A 19,351-nucleotide genomic window follows, 5' to 3' on the forward strand; every position below is an offset into this window, starting at 1 on the left:
GTGTGTGTGTGTGTGTGTGTGTGTGTGTGTGTGTGTGTGTGTGTGTGTGTGTGTGTGTGTGTGTGTGTGTGTGTGTGTGTGTGTGTGTGTGTGTGTGTGTGTGTGTGTGTGTGTGTGTGTGTGTGTGTGTGTGTGTGTGTGTGTGTGTGTGTGTGTGTGTGTGTGTGTGTGTGTGTGTGTGTGTGGTTTCCTGCGTTTGATATTTGACGTCGGAGGCAGTTTTTCGGGTGGAGTTAAGTCGCACCAAGCGCACCTTTCTGCATCCTGATGAGTCAAAAGCACGTCTTGATGTTACTGCAGTACACTCAGGAGTTACTCATCATATCAATCTGTCCTTCTTGCAGTATTCATTATTAACTGGCAAGTACTATCTTGTTGTAAGTCATAAACGGAGATCAATAGCTGTGTACCTTTATTTCCACCCTGAGGCTCTCGTAGGTTGTGTGTCTGAACCTGTAAGCGTTCCTTCTCACACTCCCGACTATTCTGTTTTCTCTCCGAGCCAGAGTTTACAAATTCCCTCTGATTTACAAGGTCATAAAGCTCTCCTCCTCCTCCTCCTCCTCCTCCTCCTCCTCCTCCTCCTCCTCTTCCTCTCCGGCTTCAATCAACCTCTCCGGCTAAAGCAGTTATTTTATAGCTCCCCAAACACGTGCTCGCTACAAGGCTGCTGCAATCGATCTGCTCCCTGCTTTCACGTCGCACACTGCATGTGGTTGGAGACTTATACATCCTCTGTGTGTTGACACGAGGAGGTAACTGTGTGTCTTCACGCCTGTTAGTGTTACACAGTCATAACTTCTGTAAACTGCACTCTGTACAGACAGCCAGGACAGGATTATGAACTGAAGCTGACTTAGTGAAAAGCAAAGAAAGCCCACAATGGATCCCTGCCTCTCCTACGTGTGTGTGTGTGTGTGTGTGTGTGTGTGTGTGTGTGTGTGTGTGTGTGTGTGTGTGTGTGTGTGTGTGTGTGTGTGTGTGTGTGTGTGTGTGTGTGTGTGTGTGTGTGTGTGTGTGTGTGTGTGTGTGTGTGTGTGTGTGTGTGTGTGTGTGTGTGTGTGTGTGTGTGTGTGTGTGTGTGTGTGTGTGTGTGTGTGTGTGTGTGTGTGTGTGTGTGTGTGGTGGGTGGGTGGGTGGGTGGGTGGGTGGGTGTGTGTGTGGCCATGCTCCAGAGAACATCGTGCAAAGATGTCCTCTGGCCGTGAAGCTTTTGTGTGGCGCGACCTTGAAGGGTCATGGCAATCTGTTTCTCTCTTCTCCACACACACACACACACACACACACACACACACACACACACACACACACACCCTACTGCCTTTAGAGTCTTCATGACGCTTCAGGTTTCCTTTAAGAAGGGTTCGTTTCCCGTTGTTCTTTGGCTCAGCTATATTGAACGAGATCAAACCTATCCCAATTCAAACAAAATATACTAAATGTATATCACTTTTTTATTTAAACCAAAATCAGCTGTCGTGATATTTCTTGCTTTTCCAACCTATAGATGTACAGTATCAGCTCTTCTATTTTGCTCCACCTTCCAAGTGTGTGTGTGTGTGTGTGTGTGTGTGTATTATTCAGGTGTCTACCTTATTTCCAAATCCCCTCACAAACACACACATATAAATCCTAGCTCAGCTCTCCTGAGTGAAAACGATTACAGGGTAGAGATTTCACCTTCTAATTAGGACTTCAGCTCTCTCTCTCTTTCTCTCTGTCTCTCTCACACACACACACACACACACACACACACACACACACACACACACACACACACACACACACACACACACACACACACACACACACACACACACACACACACACACACACACACACACACACACACATTTACACACACTCACAAAAGACACCAGGCTGCTTTAGTTACAGCAGGCTGGCTGGAGGCATCTGATAGCCGGGCCACCAGGGACCCTGACGAGCGGCTACCTGAAATGTAAGCCCAAAAAGAAGCACTGAAGTAGACACACACACACACACACACACACACACACACACACACACACACACACACACACACACAGAGACTGAGTGCAGGGGCATGTCCTGGAGGAAGAACCGTTTCAAAGGCAGGCTCGTGTGTAGGAGTTGTGTGTGAATTTGAAACAGGTAGCCTTTAGCAGTAATAACCTCGGTGCCCCACGAGTGTTGAAACTATAGGAAATCAATAGTGTGTGTGTGTGTGTGTGTGTGTGTGTGTGTGTGTGTGTGTGTGTGTGTGTGTGTGTGTGTGTGTGTGTGTGTGTGTGTGTGTGTGTGTGTGTGTGTGTGTGTGTGTGTGTGTGTGTGTGTGTGTGTGTGTGTGTGTGTGTGTGTGTGTGTGTGTGTGTGTGTGTGTGTGTGTGTGTGTGTGTGTGTGTGTGTGTGTGTGTGTGAATATGCTTTCTGTCATTATGGAGAAAATGGCCAGCTTTCATCTCCATGCCTCCCTGAAGGATTGGGCTTTGAACGGGTTTGACTGCACTGTACGCTTCGTCCATGTGAAGTCTGTAGCCGCTATAAGACGAAGCCAAACATGTTTCAGCGTGACTCACGTGGGAATATTTATGCAGATTGTGCACGGTTGTACTTCACTCAAGCCCGTCGTTATTGAAAATCAAAGTCCTGCTGTTGCAATCTCAGTGTGGGGGCCATCAAATGACTTTTATTATGGGAGTTATTCAAAAATAGAAGCTCTTTTGGGGTTTTCAAATTGGCAAACAGCTATTGCCAAGACACTAAAAAGAGAGTAAACACATCATAGGCCAAGACAAGAAGCAGTTGGGTAAGCTGATCAACTCTTTTAGGATCCTTCATTATCACATTTTAACGATATAAGTGTTTGTTTACCTCCAACGCATCCAATTATATCTGTTTGTGTACACGCTATTATACGCAATCCTTGGGAACATTAAAGGTGCCCTTGGAGATGAAAAGCTCTCTCTTAGGCAGAGAGAAAGTATTATTATTGGAGCAAATCTATTTATTATAATCACAATTGACCTTGTCCACTTCAACGTCAGTCAGGTAGCATTCTTGTTTTTAGCATGCTTTGAATACTTTACTGTGTTTTTGATCAAGGACATGTTGGATTTGGTAGATTTGATTTTAAAGCAGGGCATTGTGCTCACTGGTGCTCCTGATACAGATCTATTTATAGCCCTGCCTGCCTTTGTGGCCAGATGGTCGGTCAGGTAGCTCGGACAAAAGTTCATCAGGCCAAACAACAAAGTAATGATCCTCATCCTCTGATTTATTAGATATGACCAACTTAATCTAAATAATCTGAGTAATACTAATTATGTTTATTTAGTACAGCACCTTTCACAGAAAAACTAAAGTTAGAATTAAGACCACAGAAACATGAATATAATTACAGGATGTTAAGGTTAACAGAAAAGCAAAACACAGACCACGTAGAGTCCTGAAAGCAACACACATAAGAACACATCACACACATCGTCTTCGTCACACACGATAGGTTGTTTTTTTAAAAGCTTCTACAGATAGTAAATACTTTTTGGCATACAGTAAGGTTTATAAAGAAATTGTCGTCATATTTGGAACAAAAATGAATTTTAATTGGTACGAACTGTTCTCTGCACTCAACATCCACACATATTAAAACCAAATAGTTATTTGGGATGTTGAGTGTAGCTGCCAGGAAAGCAGTCACAAAGAAATGTCTCAAACCAAACAGCCCATCTATAGAGGATTGGTACGATATCATAGATGAAATCTTTGTAATGGAAAGAATAACCTTCTCTATGAGGCTCCAGGAACTTCCATTTGAGGACATTTGGGAGAAATGGAAAGCGTAAACTACCCCGATACGCCCTTCTTTTGTTTAACTGCTAGCCTCTATTATTTAATTATCCATACATATATATCATTACTATTATTATTATTATAAATACACACTATTATTATTTATTACATTACAGATTTTATTTTTATACTCCTGGACATAATTACTACACTTTATTCCTTATTCCTTTATTCCTTATTCCTTATTCCTTTATTCCTTATTCCTTTATTCCTTATTCCTTATTCTTTTATTCCTTTATTCCTTTATTCCTTATTCCTTTATTCCTTTATTCCTTATTCCTTATTCCTTATTCCTAAGTATGTATGCTGCGGGTATTTTGTTGTCTTATGTTGTGATGTTTTTGTTTTGATGGCACCCTTGAAAGGGAGAAGCATTTATTATTATCTCATTGTACATGTATAATGACATTAAACAATTATATTCTATTCTATACTGGCAATGTCTTGTATGTAAAAAATAAATCAAATCTTCTCCAGAGACTGCAGAGCGGTGTCGGTGGAGTTTGACCTCTAACGTTTATGTATCCGTTTGTTTCAGGATAAAAAGAAATACCTGGACAACATCCACAGCTACATGGAGGTCCACGGCACCGTGCACGGCACCAGCACCGTGCACCTGCCCAGCTACGTCAAGAACCACGGCATCCTGAGCGGCCGAGACCTGCAGTTCCTCCTCCGGGAATCTAAGGTGAGTCCCCCACCCTTAACTGTAACTACAAAAAGACCCTTCATGAAAGTAATGGGGGTTCTTACACGGATCTGAAAGCCACACACCAACTCCCACGCTGTTCCCTTTAAAGGAGCAAGACACTGATCCAGTAGAAAGTCAGTTGTGTTGTTTGGACATAAGACAGTCTTTACATGGAGAGAGGCTCTCTTGAGTAGCTGCAGTGTGTCTGAGCCTGTCATGACTTGTCTCCTCTTCCCACCACTCACTCAAACACTCTCTCATTCTCAGAGAACAAGGAAACACACTTTACATTTTGTTTAACACAAACAGCTTTGTTTTGTGGCAGCACTTATGTAAGACGTTCTCTCTCTCTGTGTGCTATAAATCAAATGCATACATGATACAGAAGAGTAACAGCAGAAGCAAAACAAGGAATGCAAATGTGTGTAGTGATCAATAATTCAAGGATCAATTGATGCATTCCTGGGAAACAGCAGCAGCAACAAAAACAACGACGAATGGCCCATGACTTTGTTGGAGTGAAGAGATAATTGAGCGAATTTGATTCTCTGTAGTAGCAAAGAAAGCTCACATAAGCTCCATCTGGTAGCTGAGGTTTTCTCACCACTCGACGATATGCATAGAAGACATAGTACTCTTATTGAGTCGCAGTGTAGAGACATTTAGACTTGGTATTAAATTAGCTTTACCCAATTAAAATGAAGACAGAGATACAAACTTAAACCATCAACAACCTACTTCCAAAATGTAATACACACTTTTGAACCACTAATGTATAACCCTACAAAGTAGTGATGTGCTCCTTAGCCCTGGAGAAACACTATGTTACTTCTTTAGAGGCCTGGATTTCAAAGGACCTGGCAGCAATGTCAGCTGAAGGTGAAAACCATCATTAGTGCTGGCCTTGAAACGTGGAGTGTTGGCTCCAGCCGGCGTCCTCTTCAGAGCAGTGAGAGAGGGAGAGAGCTTCGATTTCTGCAGCCTCTGAAACCAGATGCCTTCCCATCAGCCGAGCAGAAGAGAGATCGTGATTCAGAAAGTGGCATGGATTGATTTGAGCCTTTTTGTTTTGTGCTGAAAAACATTCTGAACATCCAAATAAAAAACGATTCTTGGCCGGCACATCCATCTCTGCGCTGAACACCAAAACACATGATGTTGGAGGCACTGTTTAGCAGAGGAGCGGATCATTAAAGTGTTGAAAGCAATGTGCTAAAGACCAAAAGGAAGCAACACTCACATTGGTGCCAGAAAGCGCTGCACAAACAATGGAGTACATTTGGATTTGATTGATTTAGGCAGGTTGGATCCATCCCAGAGTTTCACTTAACCCTCCTGTTGTCTTTGGGTCAAATCTGACCGATTCAATACTTTCATCAATCATAACTTTTTTGTTTTACATTCGATTGCATTAAGGCTTCATGATATCCTTCACAGTAGATCACAACAGCTGGTCAACAGGTGCTACTCACCTGGGTCTAAGCTAATACACCTACACAACGTTACACAATAGGAAGGTACAACACTCTACTTGCACTCGGCTAAGTATCTGACGGTTCACAGGGGGAGCTAACAGTATAACACACACAAGAAGTATCGCGATGCTAGAGGCGTCTGTCTCCCAACACAGAGCCTCCCGAATGATCTCCGTTCCCAGCCTTTGTACTCCTCCCCCCGGGGAATGTGCCGGAAAGGGCGGGGATTGGATAACGTCTCATCCAATCACCTCTTCGGATGCAGCGAGGGCGGGACGTCGGCGGCTGTAACACTGTGTAAACAGATTTACGTCCCCACAAGTATAGTAATGCTAGGCCACACACACACACACACACACACACACACACACACACACACACACACACACCACACACACACACACACACACACTTACACACACTTACACACACACACACACACACACACACACACACACACACACACACACACACACACACACACACACACACAGAACAATTTGATACATGTCCCGCTCTTATGCGCCCATCCCCCCACATGGATCACACCTGGCAACCGCAATACATGTTCAGTGTCTGTTCTTTGTATATTTACTGCAGTTGTTCATGTATACCAGTAGTCTGATACAATATGTTCAGTTTGAAAGGATGTTAAATGAAATGTGGTGATGATTAATGGTTTTTGTGTTAATGTAATAGCAGTTAAAACAGGACCGGTCAAATTTGACCGCGAACACCAAAGTAAGGGGGGGAAACGAAGACAATAGGAGGGTTAAACCCCACATTTAATCCAGCTTGTTTGCTAAAAACCGTTTTGACCCACACATTTGACCTGCTAACACTGAGTTAATTGGCCTTGTGGGGTGTGACTACTAACCAGACACAGCGCTGTTGCTTTTGCCGACTGACATTAGATTTTCTCTCCAGCTACGTTTCCTGAAATAAACCCTGACATGCTGTTCTGCATCAGGGGAATAGTGTTGATGGTCAAACCTCTGCAGCTTCCCTTCTTGTCTCTCTGCACTACCTGTTTAAGTGCCTCCTACTGTCTGACTCTAACATGTGTTCCCTATTGTCCTCCTCTTCCGCACACCCTCAACACGATATAGATGTAGTACAGCTTTCAGGTTGTGATACCACATATAGTCCCTCCTTCTTACGTTGTCATCACTTTCTGCAAGGAATCACGTCCCAGTGGCAGGTGCTGGAGGTAGAAATACTAAAAACAAACAAGCTAATTATCTCTCTGGGTCGTTAAATCGAGCGACCGCCATGCGGCAGAACCGTGAGACACCAAACTTGTTGTTGTGTTGGAGCAGAATAATGAGCTTTTGTTTCTTTATTTATTTTGAGCTCATTGTGGGAGTCTTCACTTCTTTTCTGTGCGTTATTCTGTTTCTTTAGGTGGAGCTCTTCTCCACCTGTGGCCGATATCTGCTTCATCTGCTACAGAATCATCAATGCAGCTTTTATTTGGAAAGCAAAGACATGCTTAACATACATTTAGAGAGTTATAGCATCAGGATATATTTGCATTTAGCAGGACGTTTGACCACGATTCAATAGACCAGCAGCTCTAAGTCCTTCATGTGCGGCACTCATCACTAAATATGCACGTACATGCTGCTTGATGCACATTAATACAGAGCTTTCTTATCGATTTCTCTTTCCAACGGTCACATATGAGAGGCTGGCATCTTTCATTCATTTCTCCTGTCAACCATAGCAGCTCTCTCTGTGTCTCTTGTGTCTTACCCCCTCCCCTCCTCGCTCCTATAAATAGTTGGTGACTGTTTCCATCCTTTTGCATACACACACACACACACACACACACACACACACACACACACACACACACACACACACACACACACACACACACACACACACACACACACACACACACACACACACACACACACACACACACACACAGTGAAAGACGAAGAAGTGTGCTCTGCTGCCCCCTGCTGGTAGAAGTATGGGTTAACAAAGCTGTATTTCTTAACACTGATATTGCACATATACTGTGTCTTGAATTACATTTTCAGTGTTATTTGTAACTTTCCTTAAGCTACAGAACCCCTTGGATATAATTCAGTAATTCATGGGGAGATAAATGACACTTAAATATATACAAACACAATTAACAAGTCGTTCCTTTCAACACTAAGTGGTGGATATCGTTTTTCTTCACATGGGCTCATTGTTCATATACAGAGAGACATGGGGTACAGCACTACATTGTGTTGTGTCACTGTGTACACACACACACACACACACACACACACACACACACACACACACACACACACACACACACACACACACGGGCCAATACAAACACACTATTGTAGCGCTGGCCCTACTGTAAAAGAGCCCCCCCCCCTCCCCCTCCTTCTCCTCTCTGTCTCTGAATCTGTCTCACATGTTTCAGCTCGCTGCTACCACCTGGCAAATATTTGCTCTTCCCATCCAGGAGGAGAGAGCTGTTATTAAAGCCCCTCTTGTACTCTTTGTGTACAGTGGGTACTTTACAGTATGTGGGAAGGACTTGGTGTGTTCAGACTTTACACAGTAACCCACGACTAAAGGTACATTCAAGGAGTCAGTCTGCTTTATTTAGTCAGCTTAAAACCTGGATGATAAAATGACTGCGGACATGTTTTGTTCTCCAAGATGTCAGACCAGGTTTTTTTAAAGTGAGGCTCAAGGCTACTAAAAAAAACTACATTCTATAAACCTTTTTAAGATATGACCTGTAGTTCAAACTGTTACCATGCTGTGTGTCTAGGATGCTCTCTAATAAAACACCTTCTTTCAAGAAATACAAACCCGAAGTTGTCGTTGGAAAGATCCAGCTTAGTCAGAGATTTCAGAATATGTCACATGGTGTATACATATTGGTTTTGAATTAGACAATCTGTATAGAAATTCTCCCCAGGCTTCTCACGGTGTGTTTCAGAGTTCAAACTGTCCTCGGTCACCAGTCTTCTTATTGACCTTTAACAGGAGCAAACATCAGAGTGCTGTTCCTTTTGTTTTCCCTCCCTGAATATCTGCTGCCTCAGCTGTATTTTGTGCTGATAACATGGGAGGTTTGGGTTAACTGCTGCTATCAGCATACAGCAGCAACTCTTCGTGAATTTCCTTCTCCCCCCCCGAGCAGCTTTTTTCTTATTCTCATTATTCTGTCACTCCCACAGCTCCTTCCTGCCCTCAGTGTCGAACATGTGCTTTCAAAAGTGTCAAAGTTTGGGTCTTTTTTGAGTAGTTTCTTTTTTAAAAAGCATGCATGTGGAGGCTAACCAGTGGTTTTTATTGCCTCTTCCTGCAGTTGTTTGTGGGTCTCTCCTTCCCCTACGAGGGTCCCGCCCCCCTGGAGGCCATCGCCAACGGCTGCGCTTTCCTGAACCCCAAATTCACGCCTGCGAAGAGCAGCAAGAACACAGACTTCTTCAAAGGCAAACCCACGCTGAGAGAGGTGACATTTGAAATCTGGTCAAAGTAAGAGTTTTTTTAAAGGTGCGTTTGATTTCCTGACCCTCTACTCTTCTGTCTGCAGCTGACCTCCCAACATCCGTACGCTGAGGTGTACGTCGGTCAGCCCCACGTCTGGACGGTGGATATCGAAAACCCTGTCGAGGTGGAGAACGCCATCCGCTCCATCCTCAGCCAGAAGGTATTTTCTTAATCCAAATTCTATCCAAAGAACCGTAGTGGCAGATACGTAATTGCACATGTCATTATTGCACATTATTATTTTTCTTTATGGCTTAAACAATAACTTCTAAATCATTGTAGAAGCATTTTCTGCTGACTAATGAATCAATGAATCAAGCTAATGGTTTCCGCTCTGATGCAAAGTCATAGTAGCACAAACAAGAATTGAAATGGCATTCAAATGATGACACTAGTCAAATAATATCACAAGTATTTGATGTTAGAGGTACTTGAACACAGTGTGCATAGCCAGATGTGTGTTCTGATATTACTACTAACACATATACACATTCTGCACTGGAGCTAATGTTCTCCTTGTTAGTCTATCAAATGTCAGAAAGCAAAGAAAAAGACACAATTTCCTCGTGACAAATGAAAATAAGATCTCCACATCCTCCCAGTGTGAAAGCTGTAGCTAGGTACGACGGTTAATGCTTCGTCTGTTGTTACAATATGACCTAAACTGGACATGAGTGAAGGTGCGGGGGCGGTAGAAGAGGTCCGTCCTCTCGTCCCGGCCCATGCATATTTATTTTCCGGGCGCAGGACCTCGTGTTGTGTTGTGCTCCGCAGAGCGAGTCGGGACAATGGCTTTGTTCAGCGAAACAAGCCTGCAGAGCCTCATAGACTTTGTGATCCGTGGCGAGCTGTGCAGCCTACCAGGCTCCAGCTTGGCTCTCACCCCCCCCCCCCCCCCCCCCCCTCTTCTTCTCCTCCTCCTCATCTTCCTCATCTTCCTCCCCAAACACAAAGACAGAAAGCAGCGAGTGACTTCAACAAAGATTCTGTTGTTGCTCGCCTCCGTTTGAAGTTTCAAATCAGTCGATTGATCTCACAGTAGAGAGGCTGATATTTCACCAGCTCACACACACAGTGAACCCGCTGTGTGTGTGTGTGTGTGTGTGTGTGTGTGTGTGTGTGTGTGTGTGTGTGTGTGTGTGTGTGTGTGTGTGTGTGTGTGTGTGTGTGTGTGTGTGTGTGTGTGTGTGTGTGTGTGTGTGTGTGTGTGTGTGTGTGTGTGTGTGTGTGTGTGTGTGTGTGTGTGTGTGTGTGTGTGTGTGTGTGTGTGTGTGTGTGTACTCTCCTCACACACCTCTCTCTCTCTGTGTGTGTGTTCAGATCGAGCCCTACCTGCCCTATGAGTTCACCTGTGAGGGGATGCTGCAGAGAGTCAACGCCTTCATCCAGAACCAGGTACTCTTCACACACACACACACTGAGAACTGATTTATGTCACATGATCAAGGTGAGGACACAAGCATAACTGAATCTAAGACTATTCAAATAATAATAATACATTCAATTGTTATAGTGCTTTTCCCAGTGCTCAAAGACGCTTTACATTAGTTGCACACAGTATGTCGAGTAGCTTAATGCCTTAGAATGTCTTGTATGTTGATGTTGTTGTTATAATTATTATTATTCTATTTCAATGATGTCTTTTGTGATTAAGGTTTTTTTTTTTTTGTTGGTATTGTTGACCCTGCTAGAATGGTCTCTTTTACTCCCTTTAGTGTGCATGTGAGGGTCTATGTATGTATGCTTTCTGTGTTTGACAATGTCACAAATACCTCATATATAAAAAAATAAAAATAAACTACTACTGAGCAAATGAGGACTTTAATCTCTGCGGACAGACAGTGCTTATAAGCAAAAAACCAACATAGTACAGAGTGAAACTAGGTCTGACATTAATGATATTTCAATGTTCTGTGTGGTCTCTCAGGACTTCTGCCACGGCCAGGTGATGTGGCCCCCCCTCAGCGCGCTGCAGGTGAAGCTGGCTGAGCCGGGTCGATCCTGTAAGCAGGTCTGTCAGGAGGAGCAGCTCATCTGTGAGCCCTCCTTCTTCCAGCACCTCAACAAGGACACGGACCTCGCCAGGTGGGACACACACACACACACACACACACACACACACACACACACACACACACACACACACACACACACACACACACACAATTGGTCTTGAATTACCTTTGAGTGTCATAAGAAAAGTCTGAAACCCTGATGCACATGATTGAATTCATGCGTACAGAATATAATCCAGAGGAGTTTAAATAAGCAGCAGTGTCACGTTGAAACCACTGGAGGGCGCTGTTACACTGCAATACATGGGTCAAGGCTTATGCCTGATACTGAAGAACTTTACTTTAGTGTGTGTGTGTGTGTGTGTGTGTGTGTGTGTGTGTGTGTGTGTGTGTGTGTGTGTGTGTGTGTGTGTGTGTGTGTGTGTGTGTGTGTGTGTGTGTGTGTGTGTGTGTGTGTGTGTGTGTGTGTGTGTGTGTGTGTGTGTGTGTGTGTGTGTGTGTGTGTGTGTGTGTGTGTGTGTGTGTGTGTGTGTGTGTGTGTGTGTTCAGCTTCTTATTCAAATTGTATACAGTAGACATTTATATTATGTCAATATTAATATATGCACACTGCCATTCCATCTACTTACTTACTTAAATCAATGATTGAAACAAACACATTTTGAGTGTAATTCGTATAAAAGTGATGATTCATTATAAATAGTGTACTTTAGTTGACCTCTGATGCCGTGTGTCTCAGGTTCGGGCTGGACTGTCAGACGGTGGAGTCGAGTGCGGACACGTTGGTCCCGGCGTACGGCAAGACGCGGCATCACTGCATCTTCCAGTCCGACCTGCTGCTGTTCAGCTGCGCCGGCTCCCACAGCTCGCTGCACCGTATCTGCCCCTGCCGCGACTACATGAAGGGCCAGGTGGCGCTGTGCAAGACATGTCTATAGCACCAACACACACTCTGACGGAGGGGGAGAGGGGGCAGCTTGTGAGTGTGTGTGTTTGAAACATCCATAAAACACACACGCCAGACTTTTATTTTGTGGGAAGCTGAATGAACATTCATCATATTTATTGTTTCCCGCGCTGCTGGGAGCGAAGCAGCTGATTCCCCGAGTCCTGAAGGAGGCGCTGTGAAAATACTTGAATCAAGAAAGGGAGTTTTATCACTGCTCCTCTGCAGACGGCACATATCAGAGACTGCTGCCTGCCTGCCTGTCTGCAGCGAGGACGCTCCAACCCCTCCATAACCCCCCCAAACTCTTTACTCTTTAGGTAGGTTTGCACTGGACAGCATGCCTGAAGGCCCAAATCCCCTCCACACACACATTTACACACACACACTGACATGGGGAGGCTAACACATGGCGGCTAAAGAAGAACCAGTTTTACACTGTAACCTCTCTTCTAAAAACGTGATTTATTGTAGATATCTAGATTTTTATCCTGCAGGTTTTATTTCCTGACACATACCCCGAGACTTAAAAGAAGTCCTCATATCCCCCTATAGACAGGAAAGTGTGTGTCAGCGAGGGCTGGGCGACAATATTGTATAAAATGTGGATGTATCGCCCAGCCCGAGGGTCTGACACAGGCACGGTCGCTCCCTCAATTCGAATAGTCTCTCATTTAATGTGCATACTTGTTTTAAAGGATATCGTTTTATTTAAAAGTGTGTGTGTGCTTCTAAGAGGCCAGTAATATTTCAGCACGTCATGCGGTACTACACACACACACACACACACCGAGGGATGGAGATTCTCTAGAGCGGAAGCTGACGTGTTTATGGTGTTTTGTCGTAGACGAGGAATCAACCAAATGTTTAACAAACACTCCACACCTTGCAGAGGAATCTGTCAGTGTCTAAATGTGCAGCAGCAGAGCCACGCTCATCTCCATCTGCCTGTGAAATCCAAAAAACACGCCAACGCAAAAACCTCGCATCTCATCGTTTGTGTTTGCTCGGATCCCAATTCGCCTTGTGCAGATTTGCGAAGAAAAAATGAAGATAAAAGTCCAAACCGGTAGATGTTGTGGTGGTGAATGGAAACAGGCACTACGGTAGTCTATCGGTAGAGGTCGAGCGAGATATTAGTAACACTGTATATTGTTCATATGAGTTTGCTTTTTTATTTATTTTGTATACAGATCTTTATCGCTGTGTTTTGCTGGAAATCTCAGTTTTTTTAATTTATAGGAGGTGGGTGATGTTCTTTTTTCTTTTTATAGTTTTTATTTATGGAGAGTAATTTAAAAGAAAAGCTTGCTTATCTGCAAGTCTATGTTTGTCCGCTGCTGCTCAGATTCAAAACTCAATTCTAAGATATTTCTTTTACATTTTCTATACAAATACAAACTCAACAAGCTTGTCGATGAGGCTGGTTATTTCATCATGGATTTTGTGTTTTATAGAAAATGTTAATGATATTTTATTCCTTAAAGCTCTAAAAACTAGCATTAGGATTGGTTTTAAGTCTAAAAGATATATTAGGATCTGAACCAAACAAAGATTTTTGATTAAGTCTGTTTAATACCAGGACTTCTCTGCAAAACCATAAAACTACAATCAGATATTTTATTTGACTTCACAGAGTATTGCACTTACTGTACTGCGGTTTAGTAATATGTGTATTAATGTGCGTGAAGCTGGCCTGCAGTGGACAAACGCTCCTCGTTGTATCGTGACGGCAGCCTCACACAATTCGTGCTTTGATTTCCAATCTCAGTTTTTCTTGTTTGCACACGAGTGGATTCAGTCTGCGTGCGCTCGGACTGAATCCACGTCTTTTTTTTTTTTACTTTTATAAACAGGTCACTGATCTTGCCCGCCAACTTTTCAAAGAACATGACGTGCCTTTTCATGCTTCAGCTTCTGTTTGATGATCAGCGGCTGTCTGGAAAAGAAAACACACACTCGTGACCCCGCCTTCAGTCCCACATCTCAACAGATTTTCTTTCTCCTGAATCACTTTTATTGTTCACTTTGAATCTTGTATCTAATATTAATATATTACTGGTCAAATCACTCAATTGAATCAGCCCAAACCTGGTGATTAGTTAGTTGCTGGAAAAGTCAACCGGTTCACAGAAGCATAAGTAGGAATAAAAACTATTGAGCTTAGAAAACATTCAAGCCTATCAGTGCATTGATATGTTTGACAGTAATCAGATAACAGTTATTAGAAACATCCATGTCAACACAGCAGATGGATTCCCTCTTTCCTATTTACATGACTATGCACACACTAGTGAGTAATCAGATTACTCTGATTACTTTATGCACGTGACTTCCTTCAGATAACAACAGTGATGTTATCCTTTCATTCACAGGATAAAGCTTCATATATTCTACACTTTCAACAAATCCATGTTCTGGACCACAACCAGCTGTCTGTGGGTTTGCTGACAATAAGAGAATATAAGCAGAGTAAGGACGGTTGAATTCACTACATACTATGAGTTGAAATCAATGGTTTTAGTTATTTGCACAATAAAAAAGCAAGAAAAGCCGGGTACACGTTTGTTGCTGCAGCCTTATTTACTTTCTGTTAGTCAAAGCATGCTGTTATTGATCAGATTATCAATGAGAACAAAGTGGTTTCTTCACCATATCTGTCTTTGTTAACCTTGGCATTGAATGTCTCCATTGTAAACAAACAAACAAACATGCTACGTAAAGTCAAACATCAAGCTTTGTTTATGAATCTGTGATGATTGTGGTCCAAGCAGCGAACGGAGAATAATTCAATGACACATTTTTTTTTTTTTGTTTTAACAGTCTTGATGAATAAGAGGGATATAACTTTATTTTTAAATAAACCTTTTTTCTGTGACAAAAGGCTCGGACTCTGGTTTGATATTTTTTTTCACATCACAGCATTACATTACATTTGTTAGACGCTTTTATCCAAAGCAACTTACATACTCAATACTGTGGACAGCAATTTGGGGTGAAGTGTCTCAGGGACACAACGACATGCTGACTGCAGTGGGGTTTGAACCTGTGATCCCAACGCACTATCCACTGCGCCACAGCCGCCCACACACATGGACACATTACCTCCATTCTGAACAAACACAGGGGTTATCCTTTAAAAACACTGAATAAAAGCAGTTTACACTTTCAAATGTGTGTTTTTCTCATGCAATTTGGTTTACGCTAATGTTTAATCTACTTCTGAACGGACACCAGGTTGTACAGGGATTCTTTGAAAGCCAACAATCCAAATTTAAACGTCTCCAAAACCCAGGAATTGATCATTGATTTCAGACGTCACAAGGATGTTCCTAAGGAGTGCATCATACACAATGACAATGTAGAAATGGTCACATCATACAAATAGTTGGGCACCATTTCCGATGACCACCTCAAATTTGAAATGAATACTGAGTGTATTGTGAAGCGGGGTCAACAGAGAAAGCACCTTCTTTGCAAACTGAACTCTTTCTCTGTCAGGCCTTTCATTCTTTGTTGTTTTTACCAAGCATTCATTGAGAGCCTTATTTGCTTTTCTTTAATCTGCTGGTTCCATAGCCTCACACTGAAAGACAGATGTCTGAGATCTCATGATGTAGTATTGTTAGATTTGCCAAGAGCAAGGACTGTCTTAGGTAAGACAGCTTTTATGTGCGCAGCTTGGAACAGTCTACAGCTAAAATTGAAACTGAGCAATTTTATTCCTCTGAATGTTTTTAAAGCAAGTCTAAATGAAATGCTCTTTGAAACTATGGGTATTTGTAAATGTTGACAAGTATGTAAATGTAGCTTGTAAATATGTTGTATGATATCCTCCATTGTTTTATGTTTCATGTGGAACCTAATTGCTGCAGGTGTCCCTTGATCTATGATCTCAAGGGACCATGTGGATAAATAAAGGTTTGAAATGAAATGAAACCGCCTGAACAGCTTTGTTAAAACCTGCTCCAAGATCATCGGCGTGAACCAGAGACTTAAACTCCTTCTGTAACCAACAGATTCTGCGGAAAGCAGAGAGCATTCTGGTCATGTTCTCTGTTGCCATCAGGGCGATCTACCTGCTCAAAGGACTAATCGCTTTTCAAAATCATCCCTTATGCACTCAAACTTTTAAATTCTTGAAAGGCTTTTAACTTGATTATGTATTTATTATTGTGATGCTATGAACTATTTATAGTGTAAATTGGAATGATCCACATCTATGCTCCCGGGCGTATCTGTGTGTCTTCCTGTATGTTCCTGCCTGTGTACATGACATAAGCTGCTGCTCATAACCAATTGCCCCTTGCGGGATTAATAAAGTTGTTGATTGATTGATTGAAAATTATGAAATCAAATAGACAAAAAATGTTTCTTTAAGGCCTCGTTGTAAGCTTTAAGGTTATGAGTTCAATTCTTATAAGGTAATGTTACTTTATTTATGGAGGACGGAACGTGACATAAGTATAAATACAAAAATGCATAAATAAATACGGAAATAAATGAGAAAATAAATGCAGAAATAAAATAATAAATAAATGAATAAATAAATTAAAGTTGAGAATAAAACAGTACAAAAATTATTTAATATCTTTAATATAGGGTTGCAGGAGTGTGATCATTTCTGGGAGATCGTGCTCTACTACTAATGCCTAGCTAATTGCGCTGATTCGAATGCAGGTGCGTTTAGTGTTACGTCCAAGTGGCAAAGTGACAACTAAGGTAAGGTATATTCTTCTTTAAGTTCTTATTATTCATCCATGATATTAATCCATGCATACATTAGGGCGTGGTCACAGGAGTTAAGTTGGGAGGGGGCGGAGGTCGAGGATCTCATTATTTGACCTTAAGGGATATACACTGTGGCCCTAAAGCAACTGCTCCATTATCTGTATCAAATGCACATTGATGCCACCAAATGTCACAATAAAAATAGAAAGTACTACAAATAAATAAATCTTAAATTATTAATATAAATACACAAAAGATGTTTACAAATATCCAACCTTCAAATTGATTTTTGAAATCAACACTGCTCTGCACACTTGCTAAAGAACATTTGTGTGGAAATCTCAATTCATTTGTAGGGCTGCGTGAGTATGGCCAAAAGTATGGGAGTAAATCTCCCTGTAAACTTTTTAATCATCTCCAAATGTTGTGTTATTATGACCGATCATAACTCAGCTTTATGCAGACATATATTTAGCATGGTGTACAGGGCCGGTTTTTGGCATAGGCGGTCGCCTCAGGGGTTCCCAAACTTTGCCAAACCAAGGACCCCCATATAGCATTATCCACTGGTGGGGACCCCCCTGTTGCAATTTCTTTTTTAAATGATGAGTACATTATGATGGAAAATATGAAAAATTATCATACAGCTTAATACATTTTCTTAATATATATTTGTATTAATAATTAATAATCAGTTATTCTTCTAAACATTTTTTGTATTTATCTTTTGTTTGTCATTCATTATGTCTTCTGTTATAAACATTCTTAACACAATATTAAACAGTAATATCAACAGTAAACATATTTTTAAAGTGATTTCTGTCTTTATAATATTATATAATTTTGAACAGTAATATGAACCATTAACATATATTTTTTGCATTTTTGTGAGCTACTTATGCCTTAATAATATTATATATAACATTCAACAGTAATATTAACAATAAACATATTTATATTCATATATATAAACATCAATATTTGCTACATCCGTGCTCTCATCCAGCTGCAGAAATATTCACTGGCTCTCACTTGCTCCAAAAGCTGAGCAGATACTCAGTTTCACTCTCAGTAGCGGCAGCTCGATTCTGATTGGCTTGAAGGGCGGTCGTGTGATTTAAAAAAATAATAATTATAAATAAAAAATATTAAAAGATTGGCATCAAAGGACACATAGATTGATAGATATGCAGTTATTAATAACATAAAAAAAAAAAAGATGTAACTTTAAAAAAAAAAAAAGTTCCCTATTCCCTCAAACTTTGCGTGACCCCCCTGGCGCCCCCCGGGGGGTGGGGGCCCCCACTTTGAAACACACTGGCCAAGGGCACCAGATCTGGGGGGGCGTTGCGCTGGCAGCTCTGGGAGGGAAAAAAGTATTGTTGACTGTTTGCGCTCATCCTAATGTTCAGCCCTGATGTAACAACATTCATAATTAAGTAAATGTAACACCCTTTTCACCCCGGTTACACTTTTAATTTGCCCTGTACGATGGGCACTGTAAGTGATGAAAGAGGGGGGTATTGGCTTATCAGGCTGAAGTGGGCGTGGGAGCGAGCGAGAGAGATAAATGCAATTTATGTAAACAAATATTTCCAAGGCACTCCTTTATAATTATTGGGATAAACAGGTTTGAAATCATTTCAATGTATACTATAGGACAGTAAACCAAAAATATCGTTTAAAACTTGAGAGTTAAAAAAAATGCGTAAATAAATGTTAACTATAGGTACAATAAGATATAAATGAACAACAAAAATAAAATAAGTTACATTTATTTGTTATTGGCTGTGGTAGGTTATTGGTTATGTTCACATATTTGGTCGCAAGCTAAAGTCTCGCCTAGGGTAGCAAATTGGTTTGAACCGGCCCTGATGGTGTAGGAAACGGGCTCCGTGTTACAAGACGGGTAGGGGTTTGGCGGTACCGCTGCAGACTCTCTGCACACACTCTCTGCGCGCACGCACGCGCACGCACACACACACACACACACACAGCCAGGGATTTTGGGCCCCATGAAAAGATAATCACATTGGTTACTTAAACATTTTTTTCTTAATGTTCTAAAATTGAGCAGAGACACACGTTCACTAAGCGGAAAAACGATATCCTGTCACAGAGATCTGCTATTTTAAAGTAA

General features: G+C 41.8%; 1 protein-coding gene across 1 annotated transcript in view; it reads left to right on the forward strand.

The window, feature by feature from the left end:
- Nucleotides 1–15,365, forward strand: part of LOC307033432 (alpha-1,6-mannosylglycoprotein 6-beta-N-acetylglucosaminyltransferase A-like) — a 94,827-nt gene extending 79,462 nt beyond the window's left edge. The window contains 6 exon segments of the mRNA XM_079671905.1: nt 4,370–4,519; nt 9,335–9,481; nt 9,563–9,679; nt 10,840–10,914; nt 11,447–11,604; nt 12,274–15,365. Of these exon segments, the coding sequence (XP_079528031.1) occupies nt 4,370–4,519; nt 9,335–9,481; nt 9,563–9,679; nt 10,840–10,914; nt 11,447–11,604; nt 12,274–12,472 (846 nt within the window). The 3' untranslated portion in view covers nt 12,473–15,365.
- The last annotated feature ends 3,986 nt before the right edge of the window (nt 15,366–19,351 follow it).

This window comes from Notothenia rossii (genome assembly GCF_949606895.1).
Source record: "Notothenia rossii genome assembly, chromosome: 3".
NCBI classification, from domain to species: domain Eukaryota; kingdom Metazoa; phylum Chordata; class Actinopteri; order Perciformes; family Nototheniidae; genus Notothenia; species Notothenia rossii.